This window comes from Polypterus senegalus, chromosome 5 (assembly GCF_016835505.1).
Source record: "Polypterus senegalus isolate Bchr_013 chromosome 5, ASM1683550v1, whole genome shotgun sequence".
Taxonomy (NCBI): Eukaryota; Metazoa; Chordata; class Cladistia; order Polypteriformes; family Polypteridae; genus Polypterus; species Polypterus senegalus.
The window spans coordinates 1,004,080-1,020,950 of NC_053158.1; the positions used below are offsets into that span (position 1 = coordinate 1,004,080).

General features: G+C 46.6%; 1 protein-coding gene across 4 annotated transcripts in view; it reads right to left on the reverse strand.

Moving 5' to 3' along the window:
* LOC120530097 (voltage-dependent L-type calcium channel subunit beta-2-like) overlaps positions 1-16,871 on the reverse strand; it is a 250,777-nt gene that overhangs the window by 11,032 nt on the left and 222,874 nt on the right. For all 4 annotated transcript variants that reach the window (XM_039754262.1, XM_039754264.1, XM_039754265.1 and 1 more), the window contains 2 exons: positions 3,829-3,980; positions 976-1,071 (listed from right to left, as the gene is read on the reverse strand). In XM_039754262.1, coding sequence (XP_039610196.1) covers positions 976-1,071; positions 3,829-3,980 — 248 coding nt within the window. The remainder of the gene's footprint in view (positions 1-975; positions 1,072-3,828; positions 3,981-16,871) is intronic.

Consider the following 16,871-nt stretch of genomic DNA (forward strand, 5'->3'; position numbering starts at 1 on the left):
CACCTGACCCACAATGGGAAGAACAACTCAGCATGTAAAAGTTCTATGATAGTTAGAATTTGACCCTCACCTATTCTGTGTCTCTTCTCGGTACTCAAATGTGGCACTCGGTGCCACGGCCCACCTGCCTAAGGTAAAGTCATCTCTGATGGAGTGTTGCAGAGGGGTCCTTTCATCAGATTGGCTGAGCCAGCGCTTGGAAGGGCCAATAAGGGGAGGCAACTTGATGGCCGAGGTCTCCAGGACTCTGAACAAATTCAAATCCTATTATGGGATATCATCTACTGTTGAGTTCTGTCCTTTACTTGTAATATTTCTATTGAACGATTGTATTGTATTGAGAATGACGTCTGTTCTGTTCTGCGTATTGTGTTGTGTTGTGTTGACCCCCTTTTTTTCTTTTTGACACCCACTGCATGCCCAGCCTACCTGGTAAGGTGGTCTATCTTTGAACTGCCTTTCCTGAGGTTTCTTCTATTTTTTTTCCTTTTTTTGGGAGTTTTTCCTTCTCTTCTTAGAGAGTCAAAGCTGGGCAGCTGTCAAGAGGCAGGGTCTGTTAAAGCCCATTGCGCCACTTCTTGTGTGATTTTGGGCTACACAAAAATAAATGGTATTGTATTGTATTGCATTGTATTGTATCCAGGTGGGTGCTACACATCAGTGGTGGTTGAAGTGGCTCCCCACTCACTGAAGAACTTTGAGTAGTGAGCAAAGCAATATATACATGTGAAGAATTATTATTATTGAGATTATAATGCAGGAGGAATCTGGCAAATCCATGAAGGATGGAAAGTTTTACACCCCAGTGATACTAAGGAGGCAGCGGTGACAGAGAATCAATGCCACAATGTGGGAGTCGGACATGAGCAGCAGGTGACGAGGCTGAGTTCGCTCGTCCCCCATTATAAATACAACCTTTGCTTAGCAAGTAACCTGGCGACACTCGATTACCACCCGTGGCTGCCAGTTACTCACCTGCGGGCACTGAGCGAGTTTGTCCGCTGCAACCATCTGGACATTCAAGTGCTTTGCTTGTGATTTCCCTCTGGATTTGATCAGCCTCTGCAGGACCTTCACAAAGCAGAAGGAAAAAAAAAGTCTCATTAGCGTCATCAACGTCACTCTCGTCATATTCAGGATCGTCACTATGAGTCTGGTGGGCAACTTTATCCCAGGGCAGCTCCTGCACTCCCGGTGCAGCACACCTGCCCTTTTACAACACAGGCAGACTAGGTGAGCTGCTCATGGTGATCTGGAGGTGGGCATTGAACTATAAGGGTCCGTTCCTTAACCACCAAGCAATACAAACCCACGCAGTACTTGAACTTTCTAGAATGACGTAAAGAGCTCAGCAAGAGAAAGTCGAGCCCGAAGCTGGGCACAGAGGGGCCAATGCATGTCACAAACCTGATCCTGGCACCCCTCTGTGGTTGCAGCTTTTCATGATTTGGAGTCCTGAAAATGAGCTCCTTGTTCAGTTCAGTTCAATCAATCGAGTTGTTGTTTCTTCGTCTCTGCATTTAATCTTTCAGAAGGCGTGTCTTTCATTTCACTTCTTGAAGATATTGTCTTGTGCTGAATATCCCACCTCTCATTTCTTTTGTGCTGTCTAATGAGGACACAAATGGAGATGAATGAGTCCAGTAGGCTGGCATAGTTTGACAATGGTACCAGTGTATAAGTGGGGAGTTAGGGCTCAGCACCGGATTTATCATGTAGGGGGTCTGGTGGTGAGGAGCCTTTCTAAACCATTTGCCCCCCAGTCCTTCACATATACACTTAGCAGCCTGTTGCAGAGGTACCCTTGCAGTCTGCAGCTCCATTTGTGGTCCCTGTCAGAGTGAATCCGATGTGACATCATCGGTGACGTCACCCTAACCCTCTAAATGCCCAGGCAGTTAGATGGGGTACAAAGCAATGAGGAGATTTGGTTCAAAATGTTATTTAATTAGGGCAGCACAGTGGCACAGTGGGTAGCGCTGCTGCCTTGCAGTTAGGAGACCCGGGTTTGCATGTTCTCCCCGTGTATCCGTGGGTTTCCTCCGGGTACTCCGGTTTCTTCCCACAGTCCAAAGACATGCAGGTTTGGTGGTAAGTTGTCCCTAGTGTGTGCTTGGTGTGTGTGTGCATGCCCTGCAGTGGGCTGGCACCCTGCCCGGGGTTTGTTTCCTGCCTTGAACCCTGTGCTGGCTGGGATTGGCTCCAGCAGACTGCCGTAACCCTGTAATTAGGATATAGCGGGTTGGATAATGGATAGATGGGATGTTATTTAATCGTAACATTACATAGTGTGACACTCAGTGTCATGGAGCCAAGGACAAAATGGCTTTTGAATTGACCAGCGAGTGTAGGTGTGGTGATTAAAAGAAAGGACATGGAGTGGCTAAGAAGGGAACTGGCTAATCAAACAAGCCAGTGTGATTGAAGGATCAGTGCAGCCGCCCCTCATTAGCAGCTCCAGGTAAAGAAGGAAATGGAGACGGGGAAAAGAAGAGAATCGAAGTAAGAAAGGACAGAAAAGGAGCATAGTGTGAACGCTCAGCTATGTGGACCAGACTGGTGGTGGAAACTGTCATGGACTAGGAGTCCCAAAAGCACTTCCAATAGAGGGGGAAATCCCCAACAAAAACCCTGACAAGACACAAAATGGGCCCTGAAAAATCTTTATAAAAAATTAATAATCTGTTCTTCGCAAACAGTTTTCTGTCCCCCCTGGCCATTGAACCTTACTCTTATTCGATGTTAATTAATGTTGATTTATTTTGTTTTATAATTGTGTGTTTCATTTTTCTATTCTTTAATATGTAAAGCACTTTGAGCTACTGTTTGTATGAAAATGTGCTATAGAAATAAATGTTGTTGTTGTTGCAAAAAAAAAAAAATGTTCTCCAAAAACAACGAAGCTCTGTGGAGCACAACAGGGAAACATGGAGTTCCTTGAAATAAGAAGATAAAGTGAAATCAAACAAGTCCCAAAAAACGCATTCCAGTAGAGGATCAAAACGCAGGGCAGAAGGCGGAAAAAAAAATCCAGAATTTCCAAAAATCACAAAGCCCAGCGAACGACACCCAAACTCACCAACTCCTGGGCGCATTCACAAGGAACCCACAGAAAGAGGAGCGCTCAGTCACTTGGACTCCCGCTATTGACCTTTCGCCAGGTCTTTGACTACGATCCTCCCGGTCATTTTACTGTCCCTTGCATGATGTCACCTCTGAGGTTTGATCTCCTCTGCTGCAGTCTCAGGAAGGATGTGTGAAGGGACAGCTCCCCGAGTGAACTTCTCATCAGATGTCAATCCTTACTGTTAACATGTTGGGCTCCTAGTTGGTGGAACGAGCTGCCCACCTCCGTTCGAAATTCTGTGTTTAAGACCCTCCTGTGCTGTGAATTTCTATCTGCTTGATGATGGCTTTGATGGGCCATTCAAGAAACCAAAGAACTGGAGCTCGCTTGTAACTTGTTCTGAACTCTTCACTTGCAAAGGTCAAAGTTGTCCCCCGGTCATGTCACACTTGTCCCCATACTGTCCCCCAGACTGATGTTTACTTGATTGTGTTGACGTCTTTTACAAGTCACTATGGATAATGGCGTCTGCTAATCAAATAAATGTAAATGTGAACATCTCGAGGGTGGACTGTGGACTTCTGACGCATCCTGAAGGCGGCCCAGTGAGTAGGCCAGCGTGACTACAGACTCTGCTCTCCTTGTATGTTTACAACATGCTCTCCGTCTGCCATTTTTGATCATACGACAGTCAGATTAACAGCCCTTCCTAAGATGTGTGCAATCGACATGTCGGTATTCTCTCCACATGCAAAACCCACCTTTGGAGAAGAAATCTTCACGTAAATGATGATCGGAGCCAGCGAGGTCTTCCCCAGTTGCGCCGGGTGGTTGATGGTGTCGGCATCGAGGATCACCAGTTGCAGAGTCCTCGCCAGTTCAAAGATTCGCTCGATTTCACTTTGTACTTCAGCTGGACGGGATGAAAGGGGAACAAAATTAAACGGGAAGCTGACATTTGAAATGGTTTAGTGCCCTTTTGTGGGTCACCAAGGGTTTGGCTGTGTTATTAAAATTAAAATTCAGAAATAAACAAAAACACCACACACACCCACACAAACAATAAGGTGGTTAAAGGGTCTCGAGGACTGCCGTTAAGGTCACCTCCATGTATGCAGCCCAGCGTTTAGCGCTTCAGTTCTTGGCTTGAGTGGCTCTCTCCCCCCATCCACACCGCACATCCCCACTAGACTCCTGAAACGCAAACTCAGTTCCACGGCCCGGAGTGACCAATTGAGCCAAAGGAGGACTCTGTTATCTCAAAGTGGCAACTTGAACTTCTGACGTCGAGGGCTTCTCTTCTACACAGGGGGCCCGTTGGCCACGAGGTATAGTTACTCAATCTAATCAAAATGGGATCACGAGGATAAAGCTGAGTCTCGCTCTTTTAACTCGAGCTTTGTCAGAAGGAGACTCTGAGCCCCCTTAGAAGTTCCAGGGTATTCAAACTCGAGTGGACTTCACGGCGGCCGACGACTTCAACCTTCTTTGTTCCTGCTGGTCTTTTTGTGGCTTCCCTCAACAAAGGAGGGCTCACTTTGACTCTGTGCTGTCCCATCAATGGACCTGTGACAATAATCTCCTCTGGTCTTGAAACTCCACGCCGACTGCTTGAGACCACCACTAACTACCTGTGCTGGAGGTCAGAGCAGGATTATTTTGGTAAATTTCGAAATGTTTCCAATGAAAATCTTTTTGCTGAGGGTGACACCCAATGGCACTGCGCCCACCGCCTTTAGAAAGTCCTCAGATCTTGTCACACACATGCGTATGGGAGGCAGTAGCACGGCCCTGATAACGTAAGAAAGCTGGTCAGCAGGGCTGGTCACGTGCACTCATACAGGAACAAGTAAAAACAGTCTCGCTGTCCTTTCGGATTCAGACCACGCCCCTGGATGATGTCATTTCCCTTCCTCATACGGACAACCCGCCTCTTCCTTCCTCCCAGCTATATAAGCTCACCCATCATCTACTACAGCAGTCATTTTTTGGACTCAGTCCCATAGAGGCTACTCTACTATTCTCCAGCAATCCCGACAATATATGGGGTGGATCCCCCCAAACCTTTATATTTGTCTGTTTGTATCTTTAAAACCTCTTCACTTTGGTCACATTTTGTTCTGTTGCAGGCTTGTGCTAAAAATCCATTCATTTTTCCCGTCATCAAGTGACACTCAATACTCCAAAGTAACAAAACGTAAATATTCAAATGTATTCAAAATGGACCCCAACATCTCAGACTGACACGAGTATTCAGACCCTTTAGTCCAGCCATTTCATCTAGGAGTCCTCTTGGTCTGACACAACAAGCTTCACACCCTTGGATTGGAGGATTTTCTTCCCTGCAGATCCTCTCAAGCTCTCTCAGGTTGGATGGAGACCAAGTCCAGTCTCTGGCTGAGCCACTCAAGGACAGTCACTGAATTGTTCCTAAGCCACTCCTGTGTTGTCTTTGCTTTGTGACACTTCAGCCCCAGCTTGAGGTCCGGAGTTCCCTGAGCAGATATTCCTTAAGGATAATCTCTTGACTTTGGTCCTTTCAGCCTTCCTTCAGCTTGTCTGACATGACGAGACTTCTCACCTCTGTGTTTGTGGATTTCCTGCCATTCTTCTCTGCAGATCCCCTCAAGCTCTCTCAGGTTGGATGGAGACCATCAGTAGATGGCTGTTTTCTGGTTTCTCCAGACTCCAGAGATGCTTCATTAGGGTCAAGTTTGGGCTTTGGTTGGGCCGCTCGAGGACATTCACAAAGTTGTCCCTGGGCCACTCTTGTACTGTCTTTGCTTTCTGACCCTTCAAAGTGTTGTCCTTGACTTGGTTCAGCTTTCCTCCGATCCTGGCCAGTCTGCCAGTCCCTGATACTGACCACCACCATGATATACTGTTGGAATGGTTCCTGATTTCCTCCAGACATGAAGCTTCATCAAACCAGAGAGTCTTGTTTCTTACAGTCTGAGACCTCTTTCATTGCCTTTTTGTAAACTCCAGGTGGCTTCCATTGTGACATTTACTGAGGAGAAGTTTCTGTCTTGTAATCCTATAGTAAAGCCCAGGTCTGGTGATCATTCTGGAAGTTTCTTCCATCTTCACTTGTGTTCTCAGCCAGGTTAACCATCAGGTTCTTGGTCACCTCACTTACTGTTGCACTTCTCCAGCTATTGATCAGTCTGGCTGGGTGGTCAGCTCTAGGAAGAGTCGTGGTTGTCCCAAACTTCTTCCATTTACGAATGACGGAGACCCCTGTGCTCCTGGGACCCTTCAGTGCTGAAGCCTTTCCCAGATCCGTGTCTCACCATGATCCTGTTCCTAACCTTGGCTGGCAGGTCCTTCAACTCAGCTCAGTTTCTGCTCCTCTGTGAAACCTTCTCTAGACAGATGTGTGATTTTCCTAATCAGCCCACTCCATTAAATTGACCACTGGTGGTCTCCATATAAGGAGTAAGAAACATCTCCGAACCTGAGCCAAATTTCAAGGGCCATAGCATCGGGTCTGAATACTCGTGTCAAGGGGAAATTGCAGTTTGTTACTTTTGGTAAATTTACAAAACGTTTTAAACTGTTACTTTCGCGTTGTCCTTTGGGGGTATTGGGGGGGGGGATCGATGAGGGAAAGTACAAATTGAATAGTGAAGTCAATACGCTCGGAGTCCACCGCATCTCAGCTCTCAGTCCCAGGATGCACAGCACTCCAGGCGGTGCTTGATGGCCACCTGACACCCTCTGAAAAGAAAGGTGACAAAAGTGGCTCTTTAAGGTGATGCCATAGTGGACCCCTCAACATGAAGGCTCCAGATTTAGATCCGTGACAAGTTCCACAAATGCCAGTGACTGGACGATAGCAGATTTGTGATTTGAAGAGAATTGAATGCATCGAACAACAAAGGATGAGTTGAGGTTTTCTTAATCTCGTTACCATCATGTTAGGAACCCTTCAGAGAATGCAACGGCTCTTCAAAGAACTGCAGGACCCAGTAAAGGAGATGCTCTTCCTAAGTAGCTTGAAGAGGGGCCATCTGAGTGCCACACATGAGGTCCCCACCATCTCTGAATGGTGTTAATGCTAAATACTAGATGATGAAGGGTCGTCTGATCTTCGCCTCAATCAACGGCTGGTATACGAATAACCAAATGCAAAGCCCTCGACACACATGGAAGCTTGTTTGAAGTTCTGCACCCCAGGACAAGTGACTCGGCAGAGGTCCTCGATGAGTTATCGAGCTCATGGCTCATTGATGATGACAATTGCCTCAAACCAGTTGCGTTTACAGACCACTGACCCCTCCCATGTGTCCAAGTGATGCCTCGAGGAGACCCTTATAACCACCCTGGGATAAAAACTGGAAGAAAGGGAATATCTGGAGAGCAAAACACCCAACAGGCTGACATAAATACACAGATGGGGTCTGAAGGGCCACATCCTCCTCTGCGGGACGTCCTAACGCTGACTCTACTTGAGCACACAGGCTGCACTTCATATAGCGCCTCTCCACACCACACACTCTCCTGTGCAGGCACATCACACGTACCTCCTGATTTCTGACCCCTGACTTTGACTCTTCTGTTATTTTACACATTAATTTTACACATTAATTTGATTTATATCCACGTGTTTGTATTTTCTATTGTTAATTCCATGATGTTGGACTGTGGCCGCCCACATCACCGTGCCTGTTACCCTATGACTGCTGGACCCCTGACGTATCATGTTGTCATGGTGCCACTGTTTAAGGTGACAGGGTGGCTGTTTCAGTGTCCCTCTATGGAGTCGGAGTTTTTGTGTGAGCATTCTAGTATCTTGATAAATTTTGTTTAATGGTAATGTTACTCAGATCACACAAATTGTATTTTATATAGCGCCTTATTTTGTGCCCCAGGACCCCTACTTGTTTCTCTTTCTCTCATCCCCTTGGTCTTAGGTGGTCTTCTCAGTCCCAGCTCGGGCACGACAATGTGGAGCAGTGTTAGCAGTTAGCAGTGAGGACTGAGGACTTCACTGTCAAGGCGCTATATCAGAATAAATATTAAATATGTCTAAGACTTAAGATTATTCAATGAGGGTGCCAGGAAGGTGGAGCAGGCATCCCGGCCGGGGCAAAGCAAGGATTTATACTCTGCCAGGAGGCCATAGTGGAGGTTTCGGGTGAATGGGCTCACTGGGAGAGCAGTTCCTACCCCCATACAGCAGGTGGCAGTGTTCCTCAAGGCTGGACCAGTCTAAGGCACCCACAGGGTGGTGTGGGAGTTGGAGTCTGGGGATTCAGCCCTGTCAGGGTCTTTGGGGTCTGCCAGAAGGCGCTGCCAGGGGAGGACTGCTCTGGTTTTTGTAGGACATGGAAGGCTCTTCAGAGGACTTGGATAGGAGATCAGAAGCAGTTCCCAGGTCCAAGTTAAAAGAAAGCAACGCTGTCCTAGAGGAATTGTGAATGGATGATTTGGTGATAACTGTATGCAGAAGACATTTTGTCAAATTAAAAATCAGGTATTAGAATCTGGAGTTGTGTTGGGTATTGCTGTGTGGTTTGGGGCTCAGTTGTGCCCTCTAGTGGTTACATCAATGTGTCTATAACTGTAATATTTTAATTGTGAAAATGGTTACAGCTGGGGATGGACATCTTTGATTTATCACTGAAGATCCCAAGGCTCTTTGCTGTCTCTGTGTTCCTGGCAGGAGACTCACACAGGGATAAGTGGGGAGCAAGAAGTGCATGATGGGACTTTATCGGTTAGATGACATGAACGTTATATTAATCCCGTGGGGAAATTCAGCATTAGGGTTCGGGCGTAGTGCCCATCAACACGCAACACGTCAGGACCCTCCGGTCAGTCAGATCAGTGAGTGACACCATCTGGCCATCGAGACTTCTGTCTTGTCTACCTGAAATATAACGAGCTCACCTCGGCGACGTCACCTTCTGGTGTCTGTTCTTCTGCTTTTGAAACATGAAACTGGTGATGACAGATTACATTTTTAGATTTTTGGTCTTGTTTATTTCTTAAAAATGTGTCTCACTTTAGGAGTGTCGTTTGCTACTGTATTTGATTCTTCTGTGAAACTGCATTTTTTTGAAAAAAGTATGGAGTTTAATATTTTTTTTTCTGGATGTGCCGTTACCCATTGGATTTAAAGTCTAGCCAAATTATTTTTTTTAATCCAGACTTGTTTTATGGGCCAGGTTTTTTTTTTGTGATTTCCTTTCAATTTCAGGCATTTGTGTGCAAGTCTGTAGCATTAGATGTCATCTTGTGCTGTGCCAATACCTGCTGTAGCCACTAGGGGGCTCTCACGCGGCATCGCCGGCTGTAAATGTCGAGCAGCGCTGAAGTCGAGCCGCTCACACACGGCCATGCCATAGAGCTGACCCGCCTGTCCTTGTCCTTATCAGCTTTCTTTTCTGGCGTCGACCTTTTGGAGTGTCAGGGTGTCATCACGAAGCTCTGCACCCTGCTGGCATTGTTCACATATTCTAGTAAAACAAATTCGAATCTGGGCAAACTCCAGAAACTCACTTGACCGGCTGCTGATGTGCCAGCACTTGGTATCGTGTGGACAGAAGTTAAACATGGATGCTGCACAGGACTGGTGACATGCCATCTATCTGACACCAACAAAATGACAGCACAAACACAACACAGAGAGAGAGAGAGAGAGAGAGAGAGACACGAGCGGGACATCAGGCGTATCAGATACGTACCCACAGCGTCTGCAAAGGGGAGGCGTGATAAAGCAACAAAATGGAGAAATGGAGAAAGCCAAAATAATCAGTATGCCGTATGAAGCGGCGAGAACATAAGAGACAAATGTGCAGGACACAGCAGACGGGTGGGCATGAGAGCCAGTCGGGGGCACACACACACACACACACACACACCAAGAACAGCACACGTGGGCTTTATAAACATACTATACTTTATCTTTAGAAACACACACCCTGCCAACCTCTCCAGGAGAATACCATTCTGGCATTTGGGCATCGAGGCAGCATGGCACCAGCTGCTTTTTCAGACATTAGCTTTTTAATTTTTTTTTTATTTAATCCCACCAGTGTCTTCTTTGATTGGTTTCAAGAGGTTAGTCGGCACTGGAGGACCACCACTAAACCAGTGGCGTAGCTCCAGTTCGTGCCGCTCGTGCTTCAATTTGCCGCCCTCCAACATATTTGAATATGTTAACCAATTTAAATAGAAAATTAAAATGACGTATACAGAAAAAATAAGATACAGTGGTGTGAAAAACTATTTGCCCCCTTCCTGATTTCTTCTTCTTTTGCATGTTTGTCACACAAAATGTTTCTGATCATCAAACACATTTAACCATTAGTCAAATATAACACAAGTAAACACAAAATGCAGTTTTTAAATGATGGTTTTATTATCTAGGGAGAAAAAAAAATCCAAACCTACATGGCCCTGTGTGAAAAAGTAATTGCCCCTTGTTCAAAAATAACCTAACTGTGGTGTATCACACCTGAGTTCAATTTCCTGATTACTGCCACACCTGTTTCAATCAAGAAATCACTGAAATAGGAGCTGCCTGACACAGAGAAGTAGACCAAAAGCACCTCAAAAGCTAGACATCATGCCAAGATCCAAAGAAATTCAGGAACAAATGAGAACAGAAGTCATTGAGATCTATCAGTCTGGTAAAGGTTATAAAGCCATTTCTAAAGCTTTGGGACTCCAGCGAACCACAGTGAGAGCCATTATCCACAAATGGCAAAAACATGGAACAGTGGTGAACCTTCCCAGGAGTGGCCGGCCGACCAAAATTACCCCAAGAGCGCAGAGACGACTCATCCGAGAGGTCACAAAAGACCCCAGGACAACGTCTAAAGAACTGCAGGCCTCACTTGCCTCAATTAAGGTCAGTGTTCACGACTCCACCATAAGAAAGAGACTGGGCAAAACGGCCTGCATGGCAGATTTCCAAGACGCAAACCACTGTTAAGCAAAAAGAACATTAGGGCTCGTCTCAATTTTGCTAAGAAACATCTCAATGATTGCCAAGACTTTTGGGAAAATACCTTGTGGACTGATGAGACAAAAGTTGAACTTTTGGAAGGCAAATGTCCCGTTACATCTGGCGAAAAGGAACACAGCATTTCAGAAAAAGAACATCATACCAACAGTAAAATATGGTGGTGGTAGTGTGATGATCTGGGGTTGTTTTGCTGCTTCAGGACCTGGAAGGCTTGCTGTGATAGATGGAACCATGAATTCTACTGTCTACCAAAAAATCCTGAAGGAGAATGTCCGGCCATCTGTTCGTCAACTCAAGTTGAAGCGATCTTGGGTGCTGCAACAGGACAATGACCCAAAACACACCAGCAAATCCACCTCTGAATGGCTGAAGAAAAACAAAATGAAGACTTTGGAGTGGCCTAGTCAAAGTCCTGACCTGAATCCAATTGAGATGCTATGGCATGACCTTAAAAAGGCGGTTCATGCTAGAAAACCCTCAAATAAAGCTGAATTACAACAATTCTGCAGAGATGAGTGGGCCAAAATTCCTCCAGAGCGCTGTAAAGACTCATTGCAAGTTATCGCAAGCGCTTGATTGCAGTTATTGCTGCTAAGGGTGGCAACCAGTTATTAGGTTCAGGGGCAATTACTTTTTCACACAGGGCCATGTAGGTTTGGATTTTTTCTCCCTAAATAATAAAAACCATCATTTAAAAACTGCATTTTGTGTTTACTTGTGTTATATTTGACTAATGGTTAAATGTGTTTGATGATCAGAAACATTTTGTGTGACAAACATGCAAAAGAATAAGAAATCAGGAAGGGGGCAAATAGTTTTTCACACCACTGTACATCTGGGATAGATTTATTCATATGTAGAGAAACAGCAAAAAATTTTAAATATAATTATTTATAAGCCCCAACTAGACAAGAATATAGTATAGACGCTGCACTGATAAGCCGTGTTCTTATTATCAATTTAATATAATTACGCTGCGAAAACCAAAACTAATGAAGTGTACAAGTGATAGGTGGGGATGTTTTCTGTGCAGAGCAACAAAGCATTTGGATTGATGACGAAATGAAATTATAAATTGTAAATTAGTTGTTATGTTCCTAGAAATTCTTATCGGTGGTAATGTTTGTGTATTTTTGTTATCGCCTCATAAATTTCAACTGCTGTGTCTGATTCCGTCACATAGATGGACAGTTTAAAAATTATTTTTGAAGCACGTGTCGATAAAAATCAGAGAATTTGACTTTTTTCATTCACGAGTGATAACTTTTCCGAACCCTGCGGCTTACATAAGAATTGTACTGAGCCTTTTGGCCAATAATGCCACAAAATGTGCAGTCCGGGGCTAGCGACGCCACTGCACTAAACCGTCCTCACTTTACAACTTATTATTAATGTAAAGACCATTATTTCATGACATCAGTCTAAATAGTTGGTGCTCAGAGGTATCGATCACGATAATCACTTGCACAGGCGGCCTTAGGGGTGGGTGGGGCCTGTAGGGCTGACCAACCCCACGCTGGGCCGGTTACGTCAAACGCTGTCACCGGTATGTGTGGACTCTGTAAACTTGTGCGTGAATTTAATAAAAATAATGTTAACATACAACGGATTTCCTACAGTATTCAGCTACATTTTTGCAAGATGGCACGCGGACTTTACCAAAATAGAACTAGAGAATATAACTTGACAAATCCACTCGAACGGAACACGCGGACCTCAAAAGCGGAGCCCCCTTAGGCGCCCCACTAGCCACCCACAAACGCACCCACAAACGCCGCTCTTGATCACTTAAATGAATGAATCACGAACTCAAGGACACCACTATTGGATGAAATTATATAATGTTATTTATAGTGGAAAACGAACATGTGTTATTGCTCTGTAGTGGGCACAGATCCTTTCGGTTTAACGTGGGCGAAGTTCTTTTCTGGTTTCTTGTTTTTTTCAAGTCAAGCAAACATCTCATCTGTGGTGCTCTTTCTTGGCATGAAACCATCCTGCTGCTCACTAACCATCACCTCACTTCTTAACTGATCTTCCACTCCTCTTTCCCATAACTTCATGCTGTGGCTCATCAATTTTATCCCCCTGTATTATTACAGTCCTGCACAGCCCCCTTATTCTTCAAAATCGTCCCACCAGTCCACCACTTCTCCACTCCTCAGGAATCCTCTCACTTTGCAAGATTCCATTAAAAACTCCACTGCCATCTCTCCTAAACACCTCCATTCTTCCACAGGTACGTCATGTGGACCAACAGCCTTTCCATTCTTCATCCTCTTCATCGCTGTCCTAATGTCCTCCTTGCTAATCCGTTCCACTTCCTGATTCACTATCTCCACATCATCCAACCTCTTCTCTTTCTTGTTCTCTTCATTCATAAGCCTCTCACAGTACTTTTTCCATCTTCTCATCATACTCTTCCTCACTTATGAGTACATTTCCATCTTCATCCTTTATCACCCTAACCTGTTGCTCATCTTTCCCAGCTCAGCCCCTCTCTGTAGCCCACCGGTCCTTTTCTCCCTCCTTAGTGTCCAGCCTCTCATACAACTCATCACACGCCTTTTCTTTAGCCTTCTCCACCTCTCTCTTCACCTTGTGCCTTATCTCCTTGTACTCTTGTCTACTTTCTCATCTCTCTGACTATCCCACTTCTTCTTTGCCATCCTCTTCCTCTGTATACCTTCCTGTACTTCCTCATTCCACCACCAGGTTTCCTTTTCCTCCTTCCTCTGTCCAGATGTCACGTCAAGCACCCTTCTTGCTGTCACCACATCTTCACTGCCACCCAGTGCCAGTCTCACCTCCTCCCTAAACTTAACCTTGAAGTCTTTCTTTTTCAACTCACCATTTCATCCTTAGCTCTGCCCTCCTTCTCCTCCTATTCTTGATCTCCAATGTCATCCTACAGACCACCATCCTATGCTGTCTAACTACACTTTCCACTGCCACCACTTTGCAGTCTTCAGTCTCCTTCAGATTGACTCTTCTGTATCCCCTGTGGTTGGGTTAACATCAGTTATCTCTGTTTTCATTTTAATGGTAAGCATGTGAATAAAGATAAACTCAGTGCCTTGTGGAGAGCACACATTGGAGTCTGCCTGAAGTTTTCATGTGATGAATATTTAAGAGTGACATGTAGGTGTAAAAGATGAATCGACTCTCCAAGACAAAATGGCGTTGGTTGGATTTTTGAGTCTGTGCCTGTACAAGAAAGCTGATGTGTTTTGTGTGGCCTGCATGCCGGGGGTTAGACTTGGGATTCTGGGCCTGAATGAGCTTCTCTGTCCTGCCCTGCCTAGTGGCGACTAAGGGGAGTGCATTTAAGACTGGCACCAGGAGTGATTTGCACACAGAGGGTGGCAGGAAAGCTGTGGACGATGACAGAGTAAGACATGGAGGCCGCTGAGCTATTAGCTCAACTGAATGAGCCGAAAGGACCGGGCGGCCTCCTCTCATTGGCCAGTCGTCTTACTTTTAAAGAGCAGGCGACAAACGAGAAGGTGAAAGTCTCCATAACTGGAACAAACGGATCATCAACTGGGGCCGAGTAGAGCTCAGTGTGTGTGCTGTTAGTCCTCCAGCCTGGCATTAGAAGTGCTGCCAGAGTCCTACAAGTGGCACATCAGCTGTAGGGTCACAGGATGAACATCGTCACGTGTACTGAGCACAGCAAAGTTCTGACTCGTGTGTCGTAATCAACACCTGGACACTCTTTGGGCCCGGAGTACAACTGCCTTACCTCAAAATGTCTGTCTGACAAGGTGCTGGTGGGCCACAGCCCTCCTTCTGATGCTTTCTTACTGCTGCTAAGGGGACATCATTCCTTTACCTTAATCATCCTCAAGTGGACCACCAAGATTAGAATGCATAAGAGGGGGACCTTCTCAGCAAATGGAATGTTGCCCCCTGGTGGCGGGGTCTCTGTGCTGGGGTAGCAAGTGGACGTTGTCTAGTTGTTGTTTTCAGGGGAGGCTTGGATTTGGGGTGTCATTTACGCAGCTGTAGCCCACATGGCACTTTTCTGAGTGACATAAAGGAACAGGAGACATCAGCTGGGGCCAAGTGACTGAATGGAAGAGAGTCAATTCAACGTGTGTTTGTGTGTGTGTGTGTGAGGGGTCAAAGCCACGCGTATCCCCAGGGACTCTCAAGTCTATCTGAAGTCAGGCCTGTGTGTGACGGTGACAGTTGAAGCACAGGAGGACACGCAAATCCATTTGTTTTCTTATCCAAAGTGACTTTGAAGGTGACAGTCACAGCGTCCGCGTTCAGGGGATGGACAGACAGAAAGACGGACATGGAGACCCCAGCAGATGCACCTAATGACATAAGCGTTACAGAGAACCTTTGCTAGGGTCTTGTTACATGACACCGTGTGACTAACGGCTGTGACTCATCAAAAGTGTCACCTGCATTCACAAAGTCGTCATTCTTCTGCACACTTTATTGTGTCGTAGATTTAATATGAAATGGAGACCCTTTGTCCATCGACGTGCACTCCATCCTGACAAAGTGAAAACTTGTTTGCAAAAAAGGTTTGTAAATTTATTAAAATGCTCTCACTCCTAGAACTTTGCTGTAGCACTCCACATTGTGCTCTGGTGTTGAGATGCTTCTAGAACTTTTAACTGGAGCCCACCGGTGCCAAACTGAATTGACGGCACATCATTTAGATCTGCATAGAGAAATTCTCACCATTCAACCTTCATGTCAGAACGCAAACCAAGCCATGAAGTCCAAGGAACTCTGTAGACCTTGTGGCCCCCGGCCGGGGCTGGAGCCCGGCCGGGACGCCCAGGAGGACGTGAGGAGGGCTTGTGCCTCCTCCAGACCCAGGGCGTCCGTCCTGGTTCTGTTGGGGGCCACGGGTTGAGGGCATGGAAGCCCTTCCCTGTAGGGGCCCGGGGTCACCGCCAGGCGGCGCCCGATGCCGGTTTATCCCGTACGGTCCGCGGCTGGGGCTGGAGCCCGGCCGGGACACCTTGGAGGACGTGAGGAGGGCGAGTGCCTCCTCCAGACAGAGTGGGCGTCCGTCCTGGTTAGGCAGGGGCCTCGGGTACAGGGCATGGAAGCCCAGCCCTGCAGGGACCCGTGGCCACCGCCAGGCGGCGCCCCAGTGCCTAATTATCCCGGGAGCCCGACACTTCCGCCACACCAGGAAGTGCCGGGGGGAAGACTTTATGTGGCGCCCGGAGAGCTGCCAGGAAGGCAGCCGACACTTCCGCCACGCTGGGGCGTGGCCAAGGAACAGATGGCGGAAGCACCTGGGGCTCATCCGGGGCATTATTTAAGGGGCCGCCTCCCTCCAGTCATGGTGTGGAAGTCGGGTGGAAGTGGACTGAGCAAGAGGAAGGACTGGAGGCGGCCAGGAAGGCACAAAAGACTGTGGGCCTGGACTTTGGGGAACTCGGTGCGAGAAGGCACTGGGGGTGCACGTGAGCCATTTTGTAAATAATATTTGTGTAATAAAATGGTGTGTGGTGAAACAATGGTGTCCGTCTGTCTGTGCCGGGGCCAGCGTTCACAACCTCCATGGCCAAACTGTGGGGAGGCACAGATCAGGGCAATGGGTGTCAAACTGTTTCTAAAGCCTGGGGATGTTCCCTTCCACAAGTATAAGAGCCTCTAGAATTGTGAAGTGCAAGACATCTGGGACCACCAGGGCTCTTTGTAATGTTAGCCGACTGGCCAATCTCACTAACCAGGCAAGGAGGTGACCAAAAACCAAAAGTCACTCTAACAGAGCTTCACAAGTCCCCTGATGAGATGAGAGAACCTCTCAGATGGGCAACCATTAACCTGGCATTCATGGTTGAGGGG